The sequence below is a fragment of the Cebidichthys violaceus genome, unplaced genomic scaffold (genome assembly GCF_023349555.1).
Source record: "Cebidichthys violaceus isolate CVI_PGR_0920_01 unplaced genomic scaffold, fCebVio1.0.p SCAF_11, whole genome shotgun sequence".
NCBI lineage: Eukaryota > Metazoa > Chordata > Actinopteri > Perciformes > Stichaeidae > Cebidichthys > Cebidichthys violaceus.
The window spans coordinates 14,850,889-14,870,893 of record NW_027176274.1 but is presented as its reverse complement, the minus strand read 5'-3'; the positions used below and the strand labels follow the sequence as shown (position 1 = coordinate 14,870,893).

General features: G+C 40.2%; 1 protein-coding gene across 2 annotated transcripts in view; it reads right to left on the bottom strand.

The window, feature by feature from the left end:
* Nucleotides 1-20,005, bottom strand: part of LOC137868337 (nck-associated protein 5-like) — a 58,964-nt gene that overhangs the window by 11,034 nt on the left and 27,925 nt on the right. Inside the window, exons 5-12 of one of the 2 annotated variants that reach the window (XM_068705070.1) lie at nt 19,302-19,370; nt 16,660-16,698; nt 15,858-15,977; nt 5,186-5,365; nt 2,152-5,045; nt 1,710-1,824; nt 874-949; nt 689-727 (exon numbers count right to left, since the gene is read on the bottom strand). In XM_068705070.1, coding sequence (XP_068561171.1) covers nt 711-727; nt 874-949; nt 1,710-1,824; nt 2,152-5,045; nt 5,186-5,365; nt 15,858-15,977; nt 16,660-16,698; nt 19,302-19,370 — 3,510 coding nt within the window. In that variant the 3' untranslated portion in view covers nt 689-710. The remainder of the gene's footprint in view (nt 1-688; nt 728-873; nt 950-1,709; nt 1,825-2,151; nt 5,046-5,185; nt 5,366-15,857; nt 15,978-16,659; nt 16,699-19,301; nt 19,371-20,005) is intronic. The other variant, XM_068705067.1, reaches the window with a different exon arrangement.

The window sequence follows — 20,005 nt, the reverse complement described above, 5'->3', positions numbered from 1 at the left end:
ATTATGTACTATATAAAAAAATACTGTTCAGATAAATTAATGTAGTTAACAAGAAGCGTTGCTCTTGTGGCTCTCATTAAATACGCTCTTTCTGGGTGATAAAATGTATTCTAAAGCTGAGCCTGTCAAACTGCACTTTTCCAAAATCTGCAACAACAGCACCATTTATCACACGTAGCCCAGCTTAATTAACTAGGGCTGGAATTTCCAAGTGCAGCGCTGTACAAAGGATAATCCCATCCTCAATCCACCTCAACATCAGCATCATTATATGACAACACAGCTCTACAAGAGGTCAGTGCTGGAACAGTCCAGCCGATCTTCCTACATCACTATGGCCGGCACAAAAACGCCAGGAAGGAGCTTGGATCACCATATGGATGAATAGGTTCATCCCAATTGGATGAGCCTGTGCATGCAAATTTTCAGTGCATGGATCTGTGAAGATGAGCGGTCAAGGATATATACAATGTCCCCATTAAAGGGCAAACTCTGAGTGAAATACAATTGTGGTGAAATGGTTCCTGTTTGTCTTGATTCAAACTGCCACCCAAAACAATAAACAAATGCAGAAATAGAACAAATGAAATTAACAGAAATATGGAGGAAAAAGCACACACTGACAAAATTGAGCAATTTGCATGTTTGTTTGACTGTTTGTAGCATATTCATCATGTTTATGACTTACACATATCTTTCATATTTGGTCTTCACTTCTGTCTGCAAACTGTAAAATGGTAAACACAGATAAAACCTTAATGCTAGCATGCTAAAATTGCCCAAAGAGTGAAGAGCAAATTGGGGAATTACTCATTGCAGTGACTATAAGGAATTCTGTACAGTCCTACAAAACATTGACTAGAAAAATCTGACCTATTACAGCATCCTGGTTGGGGCTCTTCACTGTGGAACCATTTTCACCATCAGCTCTCAGGTTCACCATCTGCATCTATGTGTTTTTGTACAAAGTGAAAAGAGAAGTTACCTACATGTTCTTCCATACTTCTGAATGTACAGTGTCACACAACCTTGATTGTGTCAGAGTCCTAACGTGACAAATGAAAGAATCTGCTCCATATTCTGTTAGCGTTTTTAGCTCTACTCTTATTTTCCTCTATTGACTGATAAGTGGTACTGCATATGGTAAGTTTCACAGGTTTTGAACTTTAAACAATAATCACATATTCAAACTACAATATAATCACATATTCAAACTACAATATAGTCGGCTTGATAGTAAAACTTAATGTGTTCACTTGTTGAATTATTAATACATTCTTTGGATGAATGAATGGACTCCAATAGTAACATTGTGATGAATTTAAAAGGTCACAAGATAAGATTTGGTAATAAAGGCTGAAATGATGAAACTGTGTGTAAGAGTGGTTGAGAATTTAAAAAAAAACTAATTGAGGGACAGTTGGTGGAATCAGCCTGAAGTAATTCTCACTTGTAAAGACGGTCATGTAGTGGCTTTCTGTTTTCATTTGATCACACTTTATTTTTTTTATGGTAATTACAAGTATATTTCTTATAAATGTGTTGTTTTTGTTCATATTGTTCTTTCTGGTGCAATTACAGTAATGTCATATCACTAAAACAAACATACTTTTACATAAAACAGGTTTTGGGAACACATCTATGAAGACATTTTTGTGATTAGAACTAAATCTGGCCACATACAAATAAATTAAAAAAATTGAATTTACCTTCGGGTCCCCGATGAAGTCAGTATGTCCTTGTATCTCATTCAGGGACATTCCTGGGCAGGGCATGGAGATGCATGCCCGCACTGCATCATGAGGCTCTCTCATCCCCACAGAGCTGAAAGAAAACAGTTTGTCAACAGATCACTACATACTGAGATCCTCTGATATTGACTCAACATGCCCTGGATGATTTGGATAAATTACCCTACATCGCTTTAAACCTCTGTATGAAATGAGTCTCAATTGGTCTCTGGGCTAAGGAGACTAGCAGATGTGTCTAAGACAAATTGATTAAAAATGGCTGTAGTCCTCTGAGGCATTAAAGTACTTCATTAGCAATAAGCTATGAAGAAAATTTGCTGGAACAAAAACTGAAGGTCTAATGTTGCGATGAAGATTCAATGAAAGTTGGCATTCAATACTGATTTTAAGAATTTCTTACCATTCTTTTCCATCGCTTTTTCTTCTGTCTCTCTTTTTGTCAGACTTTGTTTGCTTTCCTCCCAGAAGTGATGTAATCTTTTGCTCCCTCTTATCCTCTTTAACTTTGGGTGGATCAGTCTTTTTGCTGCTTGGAGCAGGAAGCTTACTCTTACGAAAACCAAACCAATTTGCTAAGGTTGAGCCTGATTTTTGCTTCACTTCAATGGTTCTCTCCTGTTCCTGAGTCTTGTGCAAGTTCTCCTCTATGCCGAGCATCACTTTCTCTTCGATTGTGGTTATAGAACTTTGTCTCTCTGGTTCTTCAGAAACTGGCTCGCCAAAGGCGCTTGAAAACTGTTGCTCAATCTGAAGGCGCCTAGCCTGCTCTCGTTGGTGTTTAAGACTCTGAAGTCTTTCACTGGAGGACCCCAAATGTGAAGGTACTGTCAGGCCCTCTTCAATCAAAAAGTTGTTCAAAAGGGATCGATTCATTGGACAATGGTAGCTACTTGAGCAACTCATACTTCCCGGAAGGACATCACTAAGAGAGTTCAAGGAGCTACCTGAGTGTGTTTTGATCTGGGTACGGACCTTTCCAGATCTGTTGAAGCTTGGCCTGTCCATGTAGCGTGCACCAAAGCTCTGGCTACGAGCCTTAGCCCCATTCATTCCCATTACTGGCTTAAGCGGAGGTCTGGTTGACACAGACACAGATCGTTTAAACAGCCAACCTTCTTCATCAAATCCCCAATCTAACATCACACCGCTGTCTGATGCAACAGGCTGAACAGAGGGCTCAGAATCCAGTGAGTTACAGCGGGTCTCAATCTTTCTGCGGACTTTATCGTGAGCTCCACATTCATGTATCATCTGGGGATCACACGTAAAAGTCTGAAAGGTGTGGATACCTTTTGCAGTAGAGTTTGTATCATCTTTGTCATGTCTTCCAAAAACTAGGAAGGTACTGGTTTCCTGTCCAGAAATTGCCTCATGAGATTTAGCATTTACAGGGAGAGCCATTTTTACAGGTCTTGAGGTGGAACTCTGAGGATTATTGGCAATCCCATGGTAGTACATCTTAGAATATGCTTGAGACAGTACATCTGAAAGTTTTGGCTCACTAATGCTCTGTTGGGATCTTTGTAAGATGCTCTGACTTGGAAATATAGAGGGAACACCATGTTCATCATGGCATGTGGCAGTTCTGTCCATAGATAGCTGGACTGACTCTGAAGACTCTTGAAGTGAGACAGATGGCATCTTAGATGACTGGGTATGGTAAAGCTTGGCAGGGATATCTTTCAGTGGCTTCCCATCAGCACCCAGTTGTGGGGCTGTATGTTGATTGTCCTTTGCTGTGTTGGATTGTTGTGGCTGTAAAATAGAAGGAAGATATGATTGTGGCTTGGTGGTGCCCGATTTTGTCTTGCCAGTAGTAGAGCTTTGAGCCTGACCTGCAGATGTATATGCTTTTGGTAAGCTGTCATAACTGGGCCGAAGGACAAGAGAAGTAGTTCGACCTGGGGGTGGTGGTGGGGACGGGGACCTACGTTCTGAACGGGAAACATCACAGTGCTGGTCTTGGCGTCGTTGTTTTCGTGGAGAGCAGGGTAAGTTGTCGTAGATGCTCTCTTCCACAGACTCGTTGCTTGATTGAAGTCCAGTGACTTGCAAAGATGATTTTGTTGGGCTCTTTGAGCATTCATTGATCCCTGGCGGCTTAAATGTCTTTGAATGTTTCACAGGGGATGCGAGGGGAGAGCGTACACTCTTGAGAGACTTGGAACTTGTTGGTACCAAAATGTTCTCATCTTTCTCAACTTTAGATAATGATCCCTTGTTTGAACAGTGTGTTTTATTGAGATTTGTACTTTTGGTAGGAACACTGTGCCCAGGAGGGCTTGACTGTCCTTTGGATCTGTTGCCCTTAATGAGTTTTTGGTGGAGGGGAGAATGTGTATGCTTAGGTTGTTCTTTCCCTCCATCCGCACTCTTGCTCCGCAGAATGAAAGCCTTTCTTGCTGAGTCACAAGGCTGAGGTTTCGGTTTCCTCTGTGGAGATTCTGAGATGGTGTAGTCCTGGCTTTCACTGCCAGCTTGACTCGCCTGGTCTCTGCAGTGAGGAACCTCCATTGAGGAGCTGCGCTGTCTGGCTACACTCACAGAGCTCAGAGCACTTGTTGCAGAATGCTGAATAGAGGAGCTCACATCATTTGTATCTGCTTCGACTTGCTTGAGTGCAAGTCTGCCCTGTTGTCTTTTGACATGATCAAGTCTGGATTTACGGTCAGTAGACCTTTCCTGGTTATTGTTTCTGTCACTTAACTTCATGCTTGAAGGCTTGTTTTTTTCCTCCAAATGCGTAAGGCTATCTGTTGGGCTTACACCAGGTTTTACTGAGGGGCCCTCCAAAAATAAGAAGTTGTCTGTGACAGGTGAGGGAAAAAGACCAGAATTCCCTGCAAGTTTTACAGGGTCTTGTTGAAAATTGTTGTCATCATCCCTTGTGACATCCAGTTTCTGCAAGCAAACAAGCTCTTTTGTTGGTTGATCACTGGATTCTCTACTTTGTAATTTAGTTGATTCATTATTGGCATCATCTGAGTGTAGGGGGGCAGTAGTCCCTGCTCCAGCCTTCAAAGATTTACTTGTTGCGGCTAATTGCTTGGCTGTACTCCCTTGTTGGCCACACTTGACACCAAAGGAGTATATGCCCTCATTGGAAGTCATACAATCTTTGCAGTGTGGCACAGATGCAAGTGAGGATGCCTCTTTGGAGCTGCACATTTGGAGACGCTTCAGGCCTTTCAGAATGTGGCCTTCCTTCCATCCCAGGTCTGTCTGCTCAATGGGTGCAGAGTGGTTGCTGGATACTGAACCCGTACTCATCCTTTTGTCCCGGCTTGCAGCGCACTGTGCATTACAAATGATATTTACAATTATTGAAATGGAATTTACAGAGGGATCACCAACATGCCATTGAGATGACAACTTTGACAACTTCCTATTTCTTCAAATCAAAGGAAGATGATTGTAAGATGAAAGAAACCCACCTGCTTGGAGAATCCACGTCCCTCTGCCCAAGTGTGGGAGCCACTGGAGTACTCACTACCAGCACTGGATAGTGACAGTTCACTGCCACTGCCGCTACCACTACTGCGTGGGCATGTTAGACTCAGCAGGCTGGGCCATCTTCCTGCAGGAATACCTGCTTTTCCATTCCTTTGACCCTCCTGGAAAATCATTAATTATGTAATGAATCAACAAATTAAACAAACACAGTGCAATGAATGTCCTCATTGCAGGCTAACATTGACAAAGCATTGGCAATAAGAGACATATTAACAGGATATACAATTCAATTTATCAATAGTGACAAATATTGTAATTATGACTCTCTTTGCAGTCTGAAGGAAATACACTATGATAATGCCCCATGGCTCTCCATTTGTCTCTGACACAGATCCCAAAGAATTGATATGCTGGATACATGGCTGTCTCTTTCCAACCAAAGGCTAATTGAGGAATAGACTGACATTTTCCACTGCAATTGTCAGATGGCCTTTGTTGTAAAATACAATGTGTTTGCATGTTTCTCTGGTCTTGCAGGTGTACCATCATAACTTTTTGGAAGCTGGTCAATGAGACATTTAAAGGGAGGCTTCTATGTTCTGACATGATACACTGAACATGGAACATCTTGATGTGTCTGCTTTTTATTCACATTCCAAACATAACTGCACATTAACTGACGGCAGTAGATTATGATGCTTTTATGTTGGTCAGAGTTTACAAAATTAACCAAAATCAACATTCACAGTGTTCCTCTGACTCAGATCAAATTGTTTTCTGCCAGTGCCAGAACAACTATTTGCCCACACTGTGCCTGTTCATCTTAAGTGACAGATGAAAGGAAAGTGCATTGGAAGCCTCTTAATTGAATAGTTTAGTGTAATGCAGGCAGAAGCATAACTCATAGAACATTGTAGAAGATTGATATCACAGAATATTGTCTCCAAAAATGTCTTCAGCTGATGCAAAATACTTGTATTAAATGACAGATGACAGAGGTAGCTTTGAAAGAAATGTTGAAAGCTTTGAAAGGACTTTCACTGCATATTTTATCACATACATTTTATTTGGGAATAGACTCCCTTGTTCTAAATCTGAAGCAGCAGTTCCCTGTAGTGATCAAGCTGCCATCTGTCTATCTAAGGTTTATTGATTGATTGGTTTATCAATTGATACAACAGTGATTTCCCCCCAGTCGTTTACATGTATCTGCTGTAAATTAAATAAAAAAATAAAATTTTCTCTGACTAGGTAATGACCTGAATCACTCCAGTGATGTAATGTGGATGAGTCACTAGTACTGCCAAACTAACTGAGAATCAACACTGTACAACTCCATACAACTTGTAGACACTTCTGGCTCTTTTAATTAATCCTGATGAGCTGAGTGTGCGGTATCAGCCAGGCATGAAATAGCAAAAAGACAAAATAAACAGTGGCAGGTGGAGAAAGCAACTAAAGATCCAAACTTTTTTTTCATATCCTGTGATGGTAGCAGTGTAACATTGTCTTCGTTGTAAGCCTGATACTAATATAATACATTAAATTAAACTAGGTTTGCAAAAAATGAAATAATCAAACATGTTAGTGAGTTGACTGTTTAGCCTTTCATTATGAATGTTTATTGTTTTAGAACTGCTCATAGAAACTGGTATGGACTTGGTTTCCAAGTCCTTATCAACTTAACGGATTTGCAGGTCAGACAATCAATTTATAAAAAAACGCAGTACTTGCTATATGATATGGATCACATCCAGTATGCTCCATATAAGTTTTAAGCTTTTTTAAAACAGCATGAGAAAAAATACATTTGTTTGTTTTCTGTATTATGTAAAACTTTTCTTTTACTAAAAATTATTTGTATGTCAGTTTGGATTTTGAGGTGCAAGGCATCAAAAAGCACTGAATAGGAAGAAGGTACAATTCTCAATTTGAAAAAAAGAGTGTTTGCTTCATGGTTTATAGGTCCACTTTTCGAGTCCAGTGTAGAGAGTCCAGTATGTTCATAAGAACTGCTGGCACTATTCACTGGCATGCAGCAGATTCTGTTTGCATTGGTGCCATTTCCAATCAGAGGGACTCAAAGGTGTCAAAAGTGTTGTGACCCCATTTAAAATAGCATTGATCGTTTGTAAGGCTGCCATGGCCAGCTTCTTCTCAAAGTCATTAATGTCATCTGTTAGCAATAATTAATGTGAATAGGAAATAATTGCATAAGGGAGCCAGGGACTGAAGTGATTTGGTCTATTCATTGATATTCACCTATTATTTGATTATCCGTGCTAGCCTTTATTTCACGAGCACTGTGGGAGGAGGACACATTTGACCAGATTGTGCGGATTAATCTTGGAACTAATTACAGTCAGCATGTCGAGGGCTATCTGAGAATTGAGTGATCCAGTTTAACAAACCCTCAACCAGACTGGCCCTGTGCTTAAAGTCAAGGGCAAAATTGAGAGTTGTGGAGATGTTTCTTCCAGTTCATATATTGCAATAATTTACCACTTTGTGAGGCGACATTTCTTAATATTTCTGTACATACAATTCATACATGATTATTACAAATAGTGAAAGAAGAACATATTTGCTTTGCTTGCAACAGCACCAAAGCCACTTCCAAATATTTGTCATATGAAAAGTTTGCTCAAGGCCCCAAATTTTAAATACAGTATCTCAGGGGTGGCAGAAATCATCAGCTCTATATTGTATAGTATACCTAAACTTACATTTGCATTTTGCAAAGGTACTTTCGTCAAAGTAAGCAATGAGTCACACTGGATGTACTCATCATAAAATCAAACAGCATCAAATTCAGAAGCTCAGAAAGTTCTGTAAAAAGAGATATAGAGATAGTTACTCACAAATTATTTAAAAGCTCAGGGCCAGCCTTTTTCTTCTTAAAAGTGCATCTATGTCGTGACTAAAAGAAAAAGTAAGTGAATAAATAAATGTATGACGCATCTATAAATGGAAGTGCTAAAATGACTTGGTTTTGTGTGACTGTTTGCATTTGTTCTGTCTGGCTGTGGAAGATCCAAGACAAGAGTGGAGCACTTTATACTGCTATGTGAGTAAAGCCTTTTCTTCTTTTTCATATAATTATTACTATCATTATCATGTATCATTAGTAGCACTGACTCAGACTTTTAAAGGGGACAACCTCAAGTTGCATTATGGGACAGGTTTTTAGAGCTTGACCCATAGGGACTGAAAGTCAGAATATCCCTGCCTCCCTTGCATCAGTTATGAGCACGTATACAGTATAAAGAGTGACAAACTGGAGGTCAGGTTGGATGGATGGATGTGTCAAACAAAGACAGGACTATAACCCAGGAGACCTCTGTTTGTGTCCCGTGTGAAACCAAAACTCATCAAATTGACTTCTTTTTAGTGTTGAAACAAAGTTACAAATTGTGACTCAAACTATGATCGTTTCCTAAATCGAACCAACTAGTTTTATTGCCTAAACCTAAATAAGCTGTTTTGTGTCAAATTCACAACATTAATCACTTTAAAACAGTTTCACTTTCACAAGGACCGGGTAGTTGCAGTTCTGATGCATTAGAATGGTAGTGCTAATGGGCTGATAACATTTGAAATAGGTAATTGGAGAATAGTAAAATAGAATATCATATTCTTTAACTTGCATTACTCACAGAAGTGTCAATAATAGTATGCTTTAAAAACATTCACATTACACTCAGTTTTCACTGTCATTTTTTTCTGGTTACCATATTATTCACTTAAAACCTGTAAAATCATGGCTTGTCCACGATATTGAAGTGGTAATCGCTATTAAGCCATTTTCAGGTTCACTTCCACCAAACAGGCTGCTGATCAATGGACCATTCAGACACAAGGACAATGCACTTTAGCCTCCATGGACTTCTGAGTTCATTTTAAATTTCACAATCTCATCAAAATTCGTCCATGCATCCCCCAGAGCCGCCCACAGCAAGGTTACACTCAGCTGCTCTTGAAACCTGTGTCTTCCACTCTAGTGTTAGAAACACATTCTTCGCTGCTCTCACCCCATTCAATATCACACGCACTGTCTTCTAACTCCTACACCTTCTTGTCTTCAGGCTCCTTGTCATTAATACTTCCTGATCATCTACACCTTACTGTTTCTCTTTTTCATGTCACCCTCTCTAACGTCTTTCGTCGCTGCTGCTCAGTGTTTAGCCTGGGTTGGGCTCTAACTAGACGCACTGCTGTTCACTTTGATGAACTTTGGCATGACATACAGAGACAGGAGAGAAGCAGGAGTGAAATGGTGGAAAAGCAGACCGCACTAGCTAGTAGCCCTGCATGTTGAGGTGTGCAGATATGGTGTAACTTCAGTCACATCATTTAAAGTCAAGTTAAACTTTTTTAGTTTTAAATCAGATCTTATTGCAAGCAAAACGTGTTTGCATGTGAACCTTATATAATGAGGCCTACGAAGGAAAGAGTTGTTTTTGTTGTACAATGTGTCTCTGTTGTAAATCTTCCTGCAAGACAAAAGCAACTACAATTTCAGACACTTTAAGAAAGGGTAAATAATGGTGCCTTTGTTACAAGAGCACACACAGCAACAAAATCAAATGCCGTCTGGGGCACTTCAAAGGGGCAAATACATTTGACATTATTACATTGCCTTTATCTTTTGCTGCAGCCCTCCCAGGAAGCATATCTGAGGAAAGAGGCACCTGTTGGTGTTTAAAAAACCTTGCAGTCCCAGGTCTCTTGAGTGTCGCTCTGCCACTGAATTCCAATAACATTGTGACAGATGACCCTGTCACACAGTCACACGGCTAGGACTCTTTGGCACAGAGACAATGTTGCTGTTGTGAAGGTTCTAATCATTTAATGAAACATCCAGAGTCACAGTCTAATCATAGAAATAAAATAACACATTATTAGAACCTGTTCCCTACAGTGGATCTTTGATTTCAGACGGAGGTAAAGCAGGGTTCTCATTTCTAGCTGGCAATTGCTGATTTTTTCAGATGAAACTGTGACTTACACATTTTATTAGCATACCTATAGCTTAATAAGCTAAAGTTAATTTATGAGGTTTCATGAGTTGGTTGAAAGAGATGTCTCTGGATGCTTTTTAAACGTTTCTAGACAACTCATTTTAAAATGTGACACACTGGCGTGACGAATAAACGACACAAACATGTGACTATAATACATATAAACTATTAATACAATGTAAATTTGCGACATTAGCTAAACCTTTTCAATAACAGGTTTGAATAAATGTACGCAGGCAGAGGACGAACTACCGTAATCCTACTGACCCAGAGCAACCTCTGTAAGCTACTGTAAGCTTTTACTTTACGTTTCTTCTTTATCAAAATGCTCTGAGTGAATTTGAGTTCCCTCTGGTTAACAATTTCGCAGTGTATATATGAAGGACTTTTATTGTGAAAGGTAAGAATGGAAGGAGTGGATCTGTCATTTGCTGCCTTTGTTAAGGTTGATTGAAGGTTGGATCAAAGAACCTCCATGATGTTCAACACTATAGAGGACTCACAATGTGATTGGTGATGTCTTTATTCGCGGTGCAAAAGCTCAGAAAACTCAGCCAATGGACCAACTGTACAAATGTTAGCTGTAAGCTAGCTAACAATGTGGTGAAGATCTTGCAGCTAGTGTCTGTACAGTTGATACATTGGCTGTTTGTGTGACAGCTCAGCCACTGACTGAACTCTCTCTCTCTCTCTCTCTCTCTCTCTCTCTCTCTCTCTGTCCACATGGACTTTCAACTGGTGATGATGCTGACCTGGGTCAGGCTGTCACACACCTGGGGATTTTTTTGTGCGATTATTTGCACATTACATTTTTTTTAACTTTTGTGTCAGTCATTAGTACTTTGACACAGAACATGAATATTATGTGACAAAAAAGATACCAATGTATCAACTGTACAGACATTAGCTGCAAGATCTTCATCACATTGCTAGCTAGCTTATGGCTAACTTTTATACAGTTGGTCCATTGGCTGTTGTCCAGCTGTCAACAGCCAATGGACACCACCAATAGCCTCTGGTATCTCTGTTAGTATCCCAGACCCCCACATAGTGGGGAAATACTAAATGGTGGATGTGCTGGTAGTGAACAGGGCATTTTTAACGTAACCTCCAATCTGTGCACTCTTGCCTCTAATTTCTTTGCACATCCCCTCAGTAAAATTCACAGACTAGAAACAAGATTAAAAAGAGAGAGGTGTTCCCACTCTCTCTTCTCTTTTGTGTGTCGTATAATTCAGTGCACCACGCTCGGAGTCAGTCAACCTGACTGGGAACAGGGGTGCTCACAGTGATAAAAGGATTTAACAAGCATAACTCAGCAATGGAAAACTCATTTTCCGTCTCTCTACATAATATTTCTGTGTTATCTGGCAAATTGATACACTGCAGAGTGTTATGTCTCCGATCTCAAAACCATCCATCACTGATCACTGATAGAAACAATGAAATGACCTGTGTTTCATTTTTTTTCGAGTACTCTCTGCAGCTGTAACAGTGTAGAGCATAATGGATTCTAGCTTCTTTGCTCCCACTTTGGGGAAGTACAAAGGCCAGGATCTCTTGTAATCATGCTGCTCATCTGATCTCAGAAGCCAGGCTCATCACTAAGACAGGTGAGCAGCTCAGGGTCTTTAGAGAAAAGGGACTTGTGAGGAACAATGGCTCGGACCATGTCTGGCACATTGAATACATTCTGCTAATGGGTTCAGAGCAGATGATCCACCATGTTATTTCTACTGAACAAACTCAAGAGGAAATTAAAACCAGTCTGTCCATGAAATAACATTCAACTCACCAAATTGTCTGTTGATGTCCTTTGGTGATAGGATCAAAAAGAAGACCCTTTTAACCCCCCTTGGATCTGACCAGCAATGTACTGGGACTGAAATCCAGCCTGGGACTTTGAGAAGAAGTGTCCTTTCATGCTAGCACCCGAAGGTTACAGCTTTTTTGCGAATGCTTTGTTGCAGAATTTGGCTCATTGTGTCAAAACTCTGCACACAAGTCAAATAAGACACAACATTTGGAGATGTCTTACTTCAATGTCAAAATGAAACTCTGCAATCAAAACCTAACAGTCCTATTCATTAGACAAAATGATACACTCATGTACCATTTGAATTACTCTTTTCATAGCAGCAACAACACACTGACTTGTACTTTATATAAAACACTGCTGCCTTTACTACTTTGTATAACTTTTACATTTTCTAATACAGGCTTCTGTGAAATATTATTCTAGTTGAGTACGTTAACTTCCACGTTCACAAAAATAGAAAGGTTTCCGAAAAAATAATACAGCTTAGTTTTTTCTATCACAGGCTTTTACAACAACAACAACAACAAAAACTGAGCAATCCTGTCATAAAGTTTTTGTATACCAAACAGAATAAAAACAAGTGTGGCATTTAGCTGCTAAAGAGCCAGAAATGTGCATCAGCAGTTGGTGGAGATCTAAACAGAACTTAAAGGAAAGAAAATAGTGGACATACAAGTGAATGCTAATGTCTGCTGGATAAGTAAACTGCCATCTGCTTGCTAAGTCGTTCACCGTTTGCATCTTTTTAAGGTGATGATATGTAAAAAATTGTATTTACAGCAGCAACAAAAATCAATTGTTTTGATCAAATAAACATTTTGTGTATCATATCATATGAACAAATCATCATCCTACATACAAATTCCCTAACCTCTCTAAAAACTCTCGGGGTTCAGTGACTTCATATTTTAGTCATGACCACAAGCAAATTGTTGCTTAGCTGCACAGCAGGTGGTCACAGCAGGAAATCACATCTGTAATGTTTTTCAATTAAAATACCCCAAACTTTGGAATCGAGGATTTAAATGCAAAGCTTGCTCTAAAAACTTTTGTTTGCGACTTTGCTGGAAATGAATATAACAACTGTAGTTAATATTCAAGCTTTAGGCACGAGATCATTATCTTACAGTACTAATGTAGCCTCCTGGATAACTGTGAATGCAGCATTAGTGAATCAAAGGCTCCATTTGGCACATAAAAGGGTTTTTCTCATGCTGCTGGCAATGTTGTGTTATTAACATTTTTATTTTGTGCTAATAACTATTTTACTGAGTGTTTAATCAGAGGAATCTCGGCTGAAATATTTGGTGAGTGAGTGAGTTGAGAATCCATCACTGCAGGTCAAACATTCTCTCCTTTGATAAATGGAGGCCTACACAAACTGACTACAGAAACTCGGATTACAAAACACGCAAAGGGAAAGTGACTTCATTGTTTGCTGCTACATTACTGCACTGAATATTGTTTTGAGTACCTTTAAATCAGGCTCTAAGGAAAAATATCTGCATGTCCAATACTCTTTCCTACAGAAGCAGCTGAGCAGCTCTGCTGTGATACATACGGTTCTTCTACTAAGACATAATCCCTCTTTTAGCCGCGTCTGCAAATTTGACCTTTACAGAAAAGGTTATAGATGAAGGACAGCACTTCCTGCTCTGCTAGGCTCCCAGCATACTTAATGACCTGGTATGGGAATTCCTAGACTTTCCTTGACAACTTCTTGACTTGGAAAGTTTATCCATTTTTTTTTTTAATTACCAATTCTGTCTGTGATCAAACTAGTCCCCTGAATACAGATAGCTTGAGTTTGTTAGTGTAGAGAAATCCTGCTGACAACCCCGACAGTCCAAAGAGACCTTTAGAAACAAAGCAACTTGAAACTTCTTGCTTGCCTTCTGCATAATGATTATGATTCTCTGCAGAGACAGAAGGGTCGTTTTATCAGAATTTGAGTTTTGGATGAGACAAAGAGAGTAAATACAAATATAATATGTGAAAATCCAAAATTGCTTTGGCCAGATACACTACATTTTGCATTTCAGCAATAAGTATGTCTTAGCTGTTTACTCTAATTTCACTTCACAATGAACTGTAAAATGTACCCTTGGATAAATTAGTGACAGGCAGTGCACTGCATCAGTATTTGCAGAGCTGTAGCTATTCAACACCACAGCACACACTTTAAGTGTAATTGGCTTCAACAAGCGTATGTATTCCCGCTGGTGCAATGACAGTGAGAGATCCTTATTGCAGTCAAATAACACAACGTTTCTGTCAATTACAGCTTACACTTCTTTGAAAATGAGGGGCTAACAAACTGGGCTTGACCATCCAAGTCAGGGGCTTTCTTCAAATATTCGGCTCAGAATGCAAAAAGAATCATCTGTCCATCAAAAGTATCATCCCTCGTCAATTATTCATGGTAGAGCTGACCAGTTGACTTTAGATTCATGCAGCAAGTTCCACAACAGGACACATAATTGCTGCAACACATTTCTGTTGTGGGGATCTGCAGAACAAGTATGTATATATATATATATATATATATATATACAAAACATGGTGAGAGCCTTGAGAGCAGGGGTGCCTCATTATTGTTACACGCTGATCAAAGTAGCTATATCAAGCCTGTCATCAGGTTGCACAAATACACCTCAAAATACTTATAACAATTCCAAAAAACGAATCAGCCAAACTGTTTGCTGGAGGAAAAGTTTAGAAGAAAAATGAAACGTTACAAGGTGCTGTCATACTGAATATTACTGTTGTTGCAAAGGAGAAAAAAAAACAACAACTGCAGTTTGTTCGTTTTTTCAGGCGGATCATGAAAATTTTAAAAGACACACGAGCATCAGTGAAATAGTAAACATGAAGAGAACAGCGTTTTTATAGCGTTATCATAACTTCCTTGAATACCATTTTTTCTGACTTTTGTGTCCTAAACAGACGCTCAAAATTCCATCAGTATTTCATTTACATGTACTGTATGTGGTGCCTACCATTGTCTTGGTGATATCCGTCAACCAAAACACTTTTTCAAGCCTTTTCCTATCATGAGCAATGACTGCCCTTTCATGCAATAGACAACAAGAAAACGAATGTAGATGGACTGTGTAGTGGAGGTAACAACCTAAAGCTAACCTTAAATCTGCATTAACTTTAGGGGGATCATATTTTCAAATCCCGAAACTGCAACCCTTAAGTGTACAGCACATGCACATGTATCCGCATATGCACGCACCATAGGCGTGCTATTGATAAGAGCAGCTTCAAAGTTCTACAGTACAGTTAGTGGTGAAGCTCTACAACTAAACATGATGGCGAACAATACGACAAGAAGGCATAGGTTTAAAGCAATTATCCCTACTGCTCTGTGGTTGAGAGCATTCCAATTAGAGAAACAGGAGCAACTCTGCAGCTCTCTTTCCGGCTACAGCTGGATAAGAGGTCTGGCTCACTATTAGGCTAAATTCTGACATGATTAGCATAAAAGAAGAGAGTGGTAAGGGATTTTAATGCTTGTTTGATGACCTACAGTGCACTGGAGCATACTACTTTGACACAACACTATTTAAGAAAGGAAGAATATAAGGCCCAAATAAATCCTTTACCAATTCTAAATCCGACAGTAAATCTGTACAGCCTAACAATTTAAATTGAATTGCACCCTGGGTAGACTTCTCTCTCTTCGTGGTCCTTTATAAAGTTAGTAACCTTTAGAAGTAGAGCACTGCTCATGTAAAATTCAAAAAGCCTTGAAGCAGGGTTGCTCTGTCAGTGCCTGTTTGTATCCATTGTGCCATGTGTTCCTACCTGGGAGACAGGAACCGTGGACATTTTGACACGTTGTTGAAACAGCACACTCAGTATGCGGTTTTGCTGCTCCAAGTCAAACACACGGGTCCTCAGCTTCACACACTCCTCTTTCAAGTCCTAGAAACCCCCCAGAGAGAAGAAGAATGGACAGATAAGTGCGAATGACGGGGATATTTCAGAGCACTACCACGTGTACCAGATGCTAATTCAACAGGAACAAGACTCAAAGCTGTATTCATGCAAGATGAACACGGCAGTGCTCTAACACATGGTCAACTATGTTAAAAAAACAATATGGATCACAGGCATTTTGCAGATGAATCTTCATATTACACATTAATGTATCTAAACAAAGGACTCCATATTCAAAGGGTAGAAGAAAATGAATATATGTAATCATATACATATACATATAGAATTTAATTAAATAGATTGGCCCCAATGTCCCCGATACCCAATCAAGCTATTTGAGTCAGTATCGGCCCGTTATCTGATACTGGTATTGGTTAATTCTTGGAATTTATAGGGATTTTACTTTTACATTTATTTCCTATTTTATTTTCTAAAGCCATCAGATCCATGACTCAAGTCTGACTTGTGTCTATGGATGAAAAAAAAGAACCCCAAAAGGATTTAAGATTCTACTGTTGAAGATCATGCAGTTTGACATGTGCTGCTAATCTTTCTCCATGTTCGTGACATGCAGTTACTCATCATTGTGACAGTTATCATATCCCTGACGGATTCTAATGGCTGACTGGATTAACGATGCGTCAATGCAGCAGAGACAAAGACAAACCTTCTGTGTGAGGAGGGCCTGGACCACCTGGTTAGCCACCTTGAAGAGAGTTGTAAAAAGGCAGTTAGAATATGTAAAAAAAAAAAATGCATTATGAGTGTGGTCATTATTTTAGAGTGGATTTCAGAACTTTCTGTGGAGCTTTGAAATGGTGAGAGACTGTAAATGAAAATGACCCAGTGCAAACACCATCACAGAGAATCTAGAGGCTTGTAAGATGCTGTGAGGACAAATTGACAGCGTGTTGCATCACAAAGTCCGATTTAGTGAAATCACACAGCAGCCTCCCTGCAGTTAGTCCACGTAACTTTACTCTCAGCACATAAATAAAACAAAATAGAATAAAAAAAATAGAAAATCTGAACAAACGTCTTTTTTGAGAGAATGTTTCTTTTTCTTCCTACAAAATGTGTCTGCTGACCTGAATGCATGCATCAGACTGATGAAACTGTTTTTATTCTTAATATTTGATGGAAAAGGAAAATATTTTGTTTATTTGTTATTGTTAATATAAAAATGTATAATCTGATATGTTTTCTTTCCTGCTTATAATGTCTGAAGCGGAAGCATACACTATACCTTGACACTGGAATAATAACTATGTTTCCACTTTTGAGTGCTTCAAAATGATTCCCCTCTGCCTCTTTCATCTATCTATCAAAACAACTTGCCTCGGCTCATTCACACCATGACAGGAAGCCTTCTGAATGCTTTCCCCCAAAAAAGATTAATGTGCATAATAAGACTGAAAAGCAGGAGAAGAGAAATTCATCCCACAGCTGAAACTCTGAAATTTCTGTCCTCAACCAGAGTATGTTAAATTCTCATGGGCAGCAATCTCCATGGTAACAAGCCCATTAGTGAAGCCCGCTAAAAAAATAAAGTGGATCAGTCTTGCTGACTGGAGAGAGATGAGGGAAAAGCAGGGAAAGAGATGGAGAGACAATCAAAGTGTTGTCAGGGAGAGAAGGAGTGCAGGCAGACAAGCCATATGCAGGAGCTGAGAGTCGGCCCTCCTGAGCGGTGGGGCTCACTCCTCCAGCTCTCATTCTTATATCGCCCATGGCTCTGTTGTCTGTCCACTTCAATTAGAGATGATCCCTTCTCTTGGCTCTCCTCTATGGACTTCACTAACGCCGTAGATAATAGTCTGAGAGTGTAAGTGTGTCTCTGGCTAGAAGCTGATAGTCCTAACCAACAGATAACTTTGTCTGGCCTGAAGTTAAAAGTTAGAGAATTATTGTTCAACATTTGGGGATTTGTATTCACTTTCCTATCAAGAGTGAGGGGTAGAAACTGATACCACTCTCATAAATGTGCAGGAGCTTGGAACCAGGTTAGCCTAGCTTAGCATAAAAACTGGAGGCAAGGGGACACAGCTAGCCTGGCAGAGTCTAAAGTGAAAAAGATCCACCAGCCAGCACCTTGAAAGCTCTAAAACATTTTGGGTCTCGTTTGTTTAATTACCACTACAGCATTAGCTTGGTGCGTAAATGGGAAACATGATACACACACTTCCAAAGTTCCTACAAAAATAAACTTTAGAAAGTTAATAATTATCCAAACTTATAGTGGAGTGTATAGTGACAAATCAGTAGAATACTGTCTTAATTAATGAGCAAGCTGTTTCCCTTTGCCTCCAGTCTTTATGCTAAGCTCATCTCATCTCATCTCATCTCATCTCATCTCATCTCATCTTCACCCGCTTATCCGGGATCGGGTCGCGGGGGCAACAGCTCCAGCAGGGGACCCCAAACTTCCCTTTCCCGAGCCACGTCAGCCAGCTCTGACTGGGGGGTCCCGAGGCGCTCCCAGGCCAGTTTGGAGATATAGTCCCTCCACCTGGTCCTGGGCCTCCCTCGGGGTCTCCTCCCAGCTGGTCGTGCCTGGAACACCTCCCTAGGGAGGCGCCCAGGTGGCATCCACACCAGATGCCCGAACCACCTCAACTGGCTCCTTTCCACGCAAAAGGAGCAGCGGCTCTACTCCGAGTCCCTCACGGATGACCGAACTTCTCACCCTATCTCTAAGGGAGATGCCAGCCACCCTCCTGAGGAAACCCATTTCAGCCGCTTGTACCCGCGATCTAATTCTTTCGGTCATGACCCGGTCCACATGACCATAGGTGAGGGTAGGAACGAAGATTGCCCGGTAGATAGAGAGCTTCGCCTTGCGGCTCAGCTCTCTTTTCGTCACAACGGTGCGGTAGAGCGACTGCAATACCGCCCCAGCTGCTCCGATTCTCCGGCCAATCTCACGTTCCATTGTTCCCTCACTCGTGAACAAGACCCCGAGGTTCTTGAACTCCTTCACTTGGAGTGCTAAGCTAAGCTAATCAAATCCTGGCTAAGACTTCATATTAACCCCACAGACATGAAGTAGGGAATCAGCTGTTAGCATTATGTTGCCATTGTGGAAATATTACACAAGCAATTATATTTTGCCCTGCAACGTTTGCTACTGCAAACCAGTACTGACATGAGATACATCTGTCATTTCCAATACAAGATAAGCTAAATGGTACCACTGTTTGAAAATGTATTGTGGGGCATGTGGAGCGTAGCAGTACAAGCAGTAAAGATAGATAGTCAAATCCCACAAGGCACAGGACATGTTTGCGCTGTGAGAACAGTAACACTCACCTCATCCAGACAGCGTTCATACTGCTTCCTCTGATTGTCGTTTTCCATTGACAGAGCAGAGTTCTCAGCCTGTAGAAAACACAGACAGATAAACTGCATGAATTACATCAAATATAATTTAGAAAAATCCAGACATAGTTTTTTCTTCTCAGCTGAGAATCAAATACACACAACACATAATATAATCATTCCTGCAAAAAAAGACAAGCATCTTTATAACTGTGAGCCTTTGATGATATTTTCTTCTCTCAGACAAACAGTGAAGCAGAGCGATGGATAGTGAGGAGGCTCTCTCCCAGCACTGTAGAGTTTGCTGGTTCACTGGAGAAAGATCTAAATGAACAAAGCTTTAAATTTCAGGCATCCAAACGCCATCGGGCAGAACTTCACAGTATCTGTATTACTCACTTGAGGTAGATGTAATTCAATTACTGACTGAGTTTTTGCACGACGGGTAACAAAAAAACACATTCTTGTAACTTAGGAGGTGACTTTCCACTGAAAATGATTAATCCAGTAAATCTTAAAGGCCAGGCTGAGGTGGCTTTTTTTTCACTAAAGTGCTGTGGGCAGCTCCTCCGAACAACAGGCTCACAAAACATCATGGAAATGGCTGATAATGGCAGATGTGAGCAGGGTTGAAATAAGTGGCCGCCTCACAGCTAAGCATTGTCTTCAAACCCAAGGAGATAGCCGGAGATAAT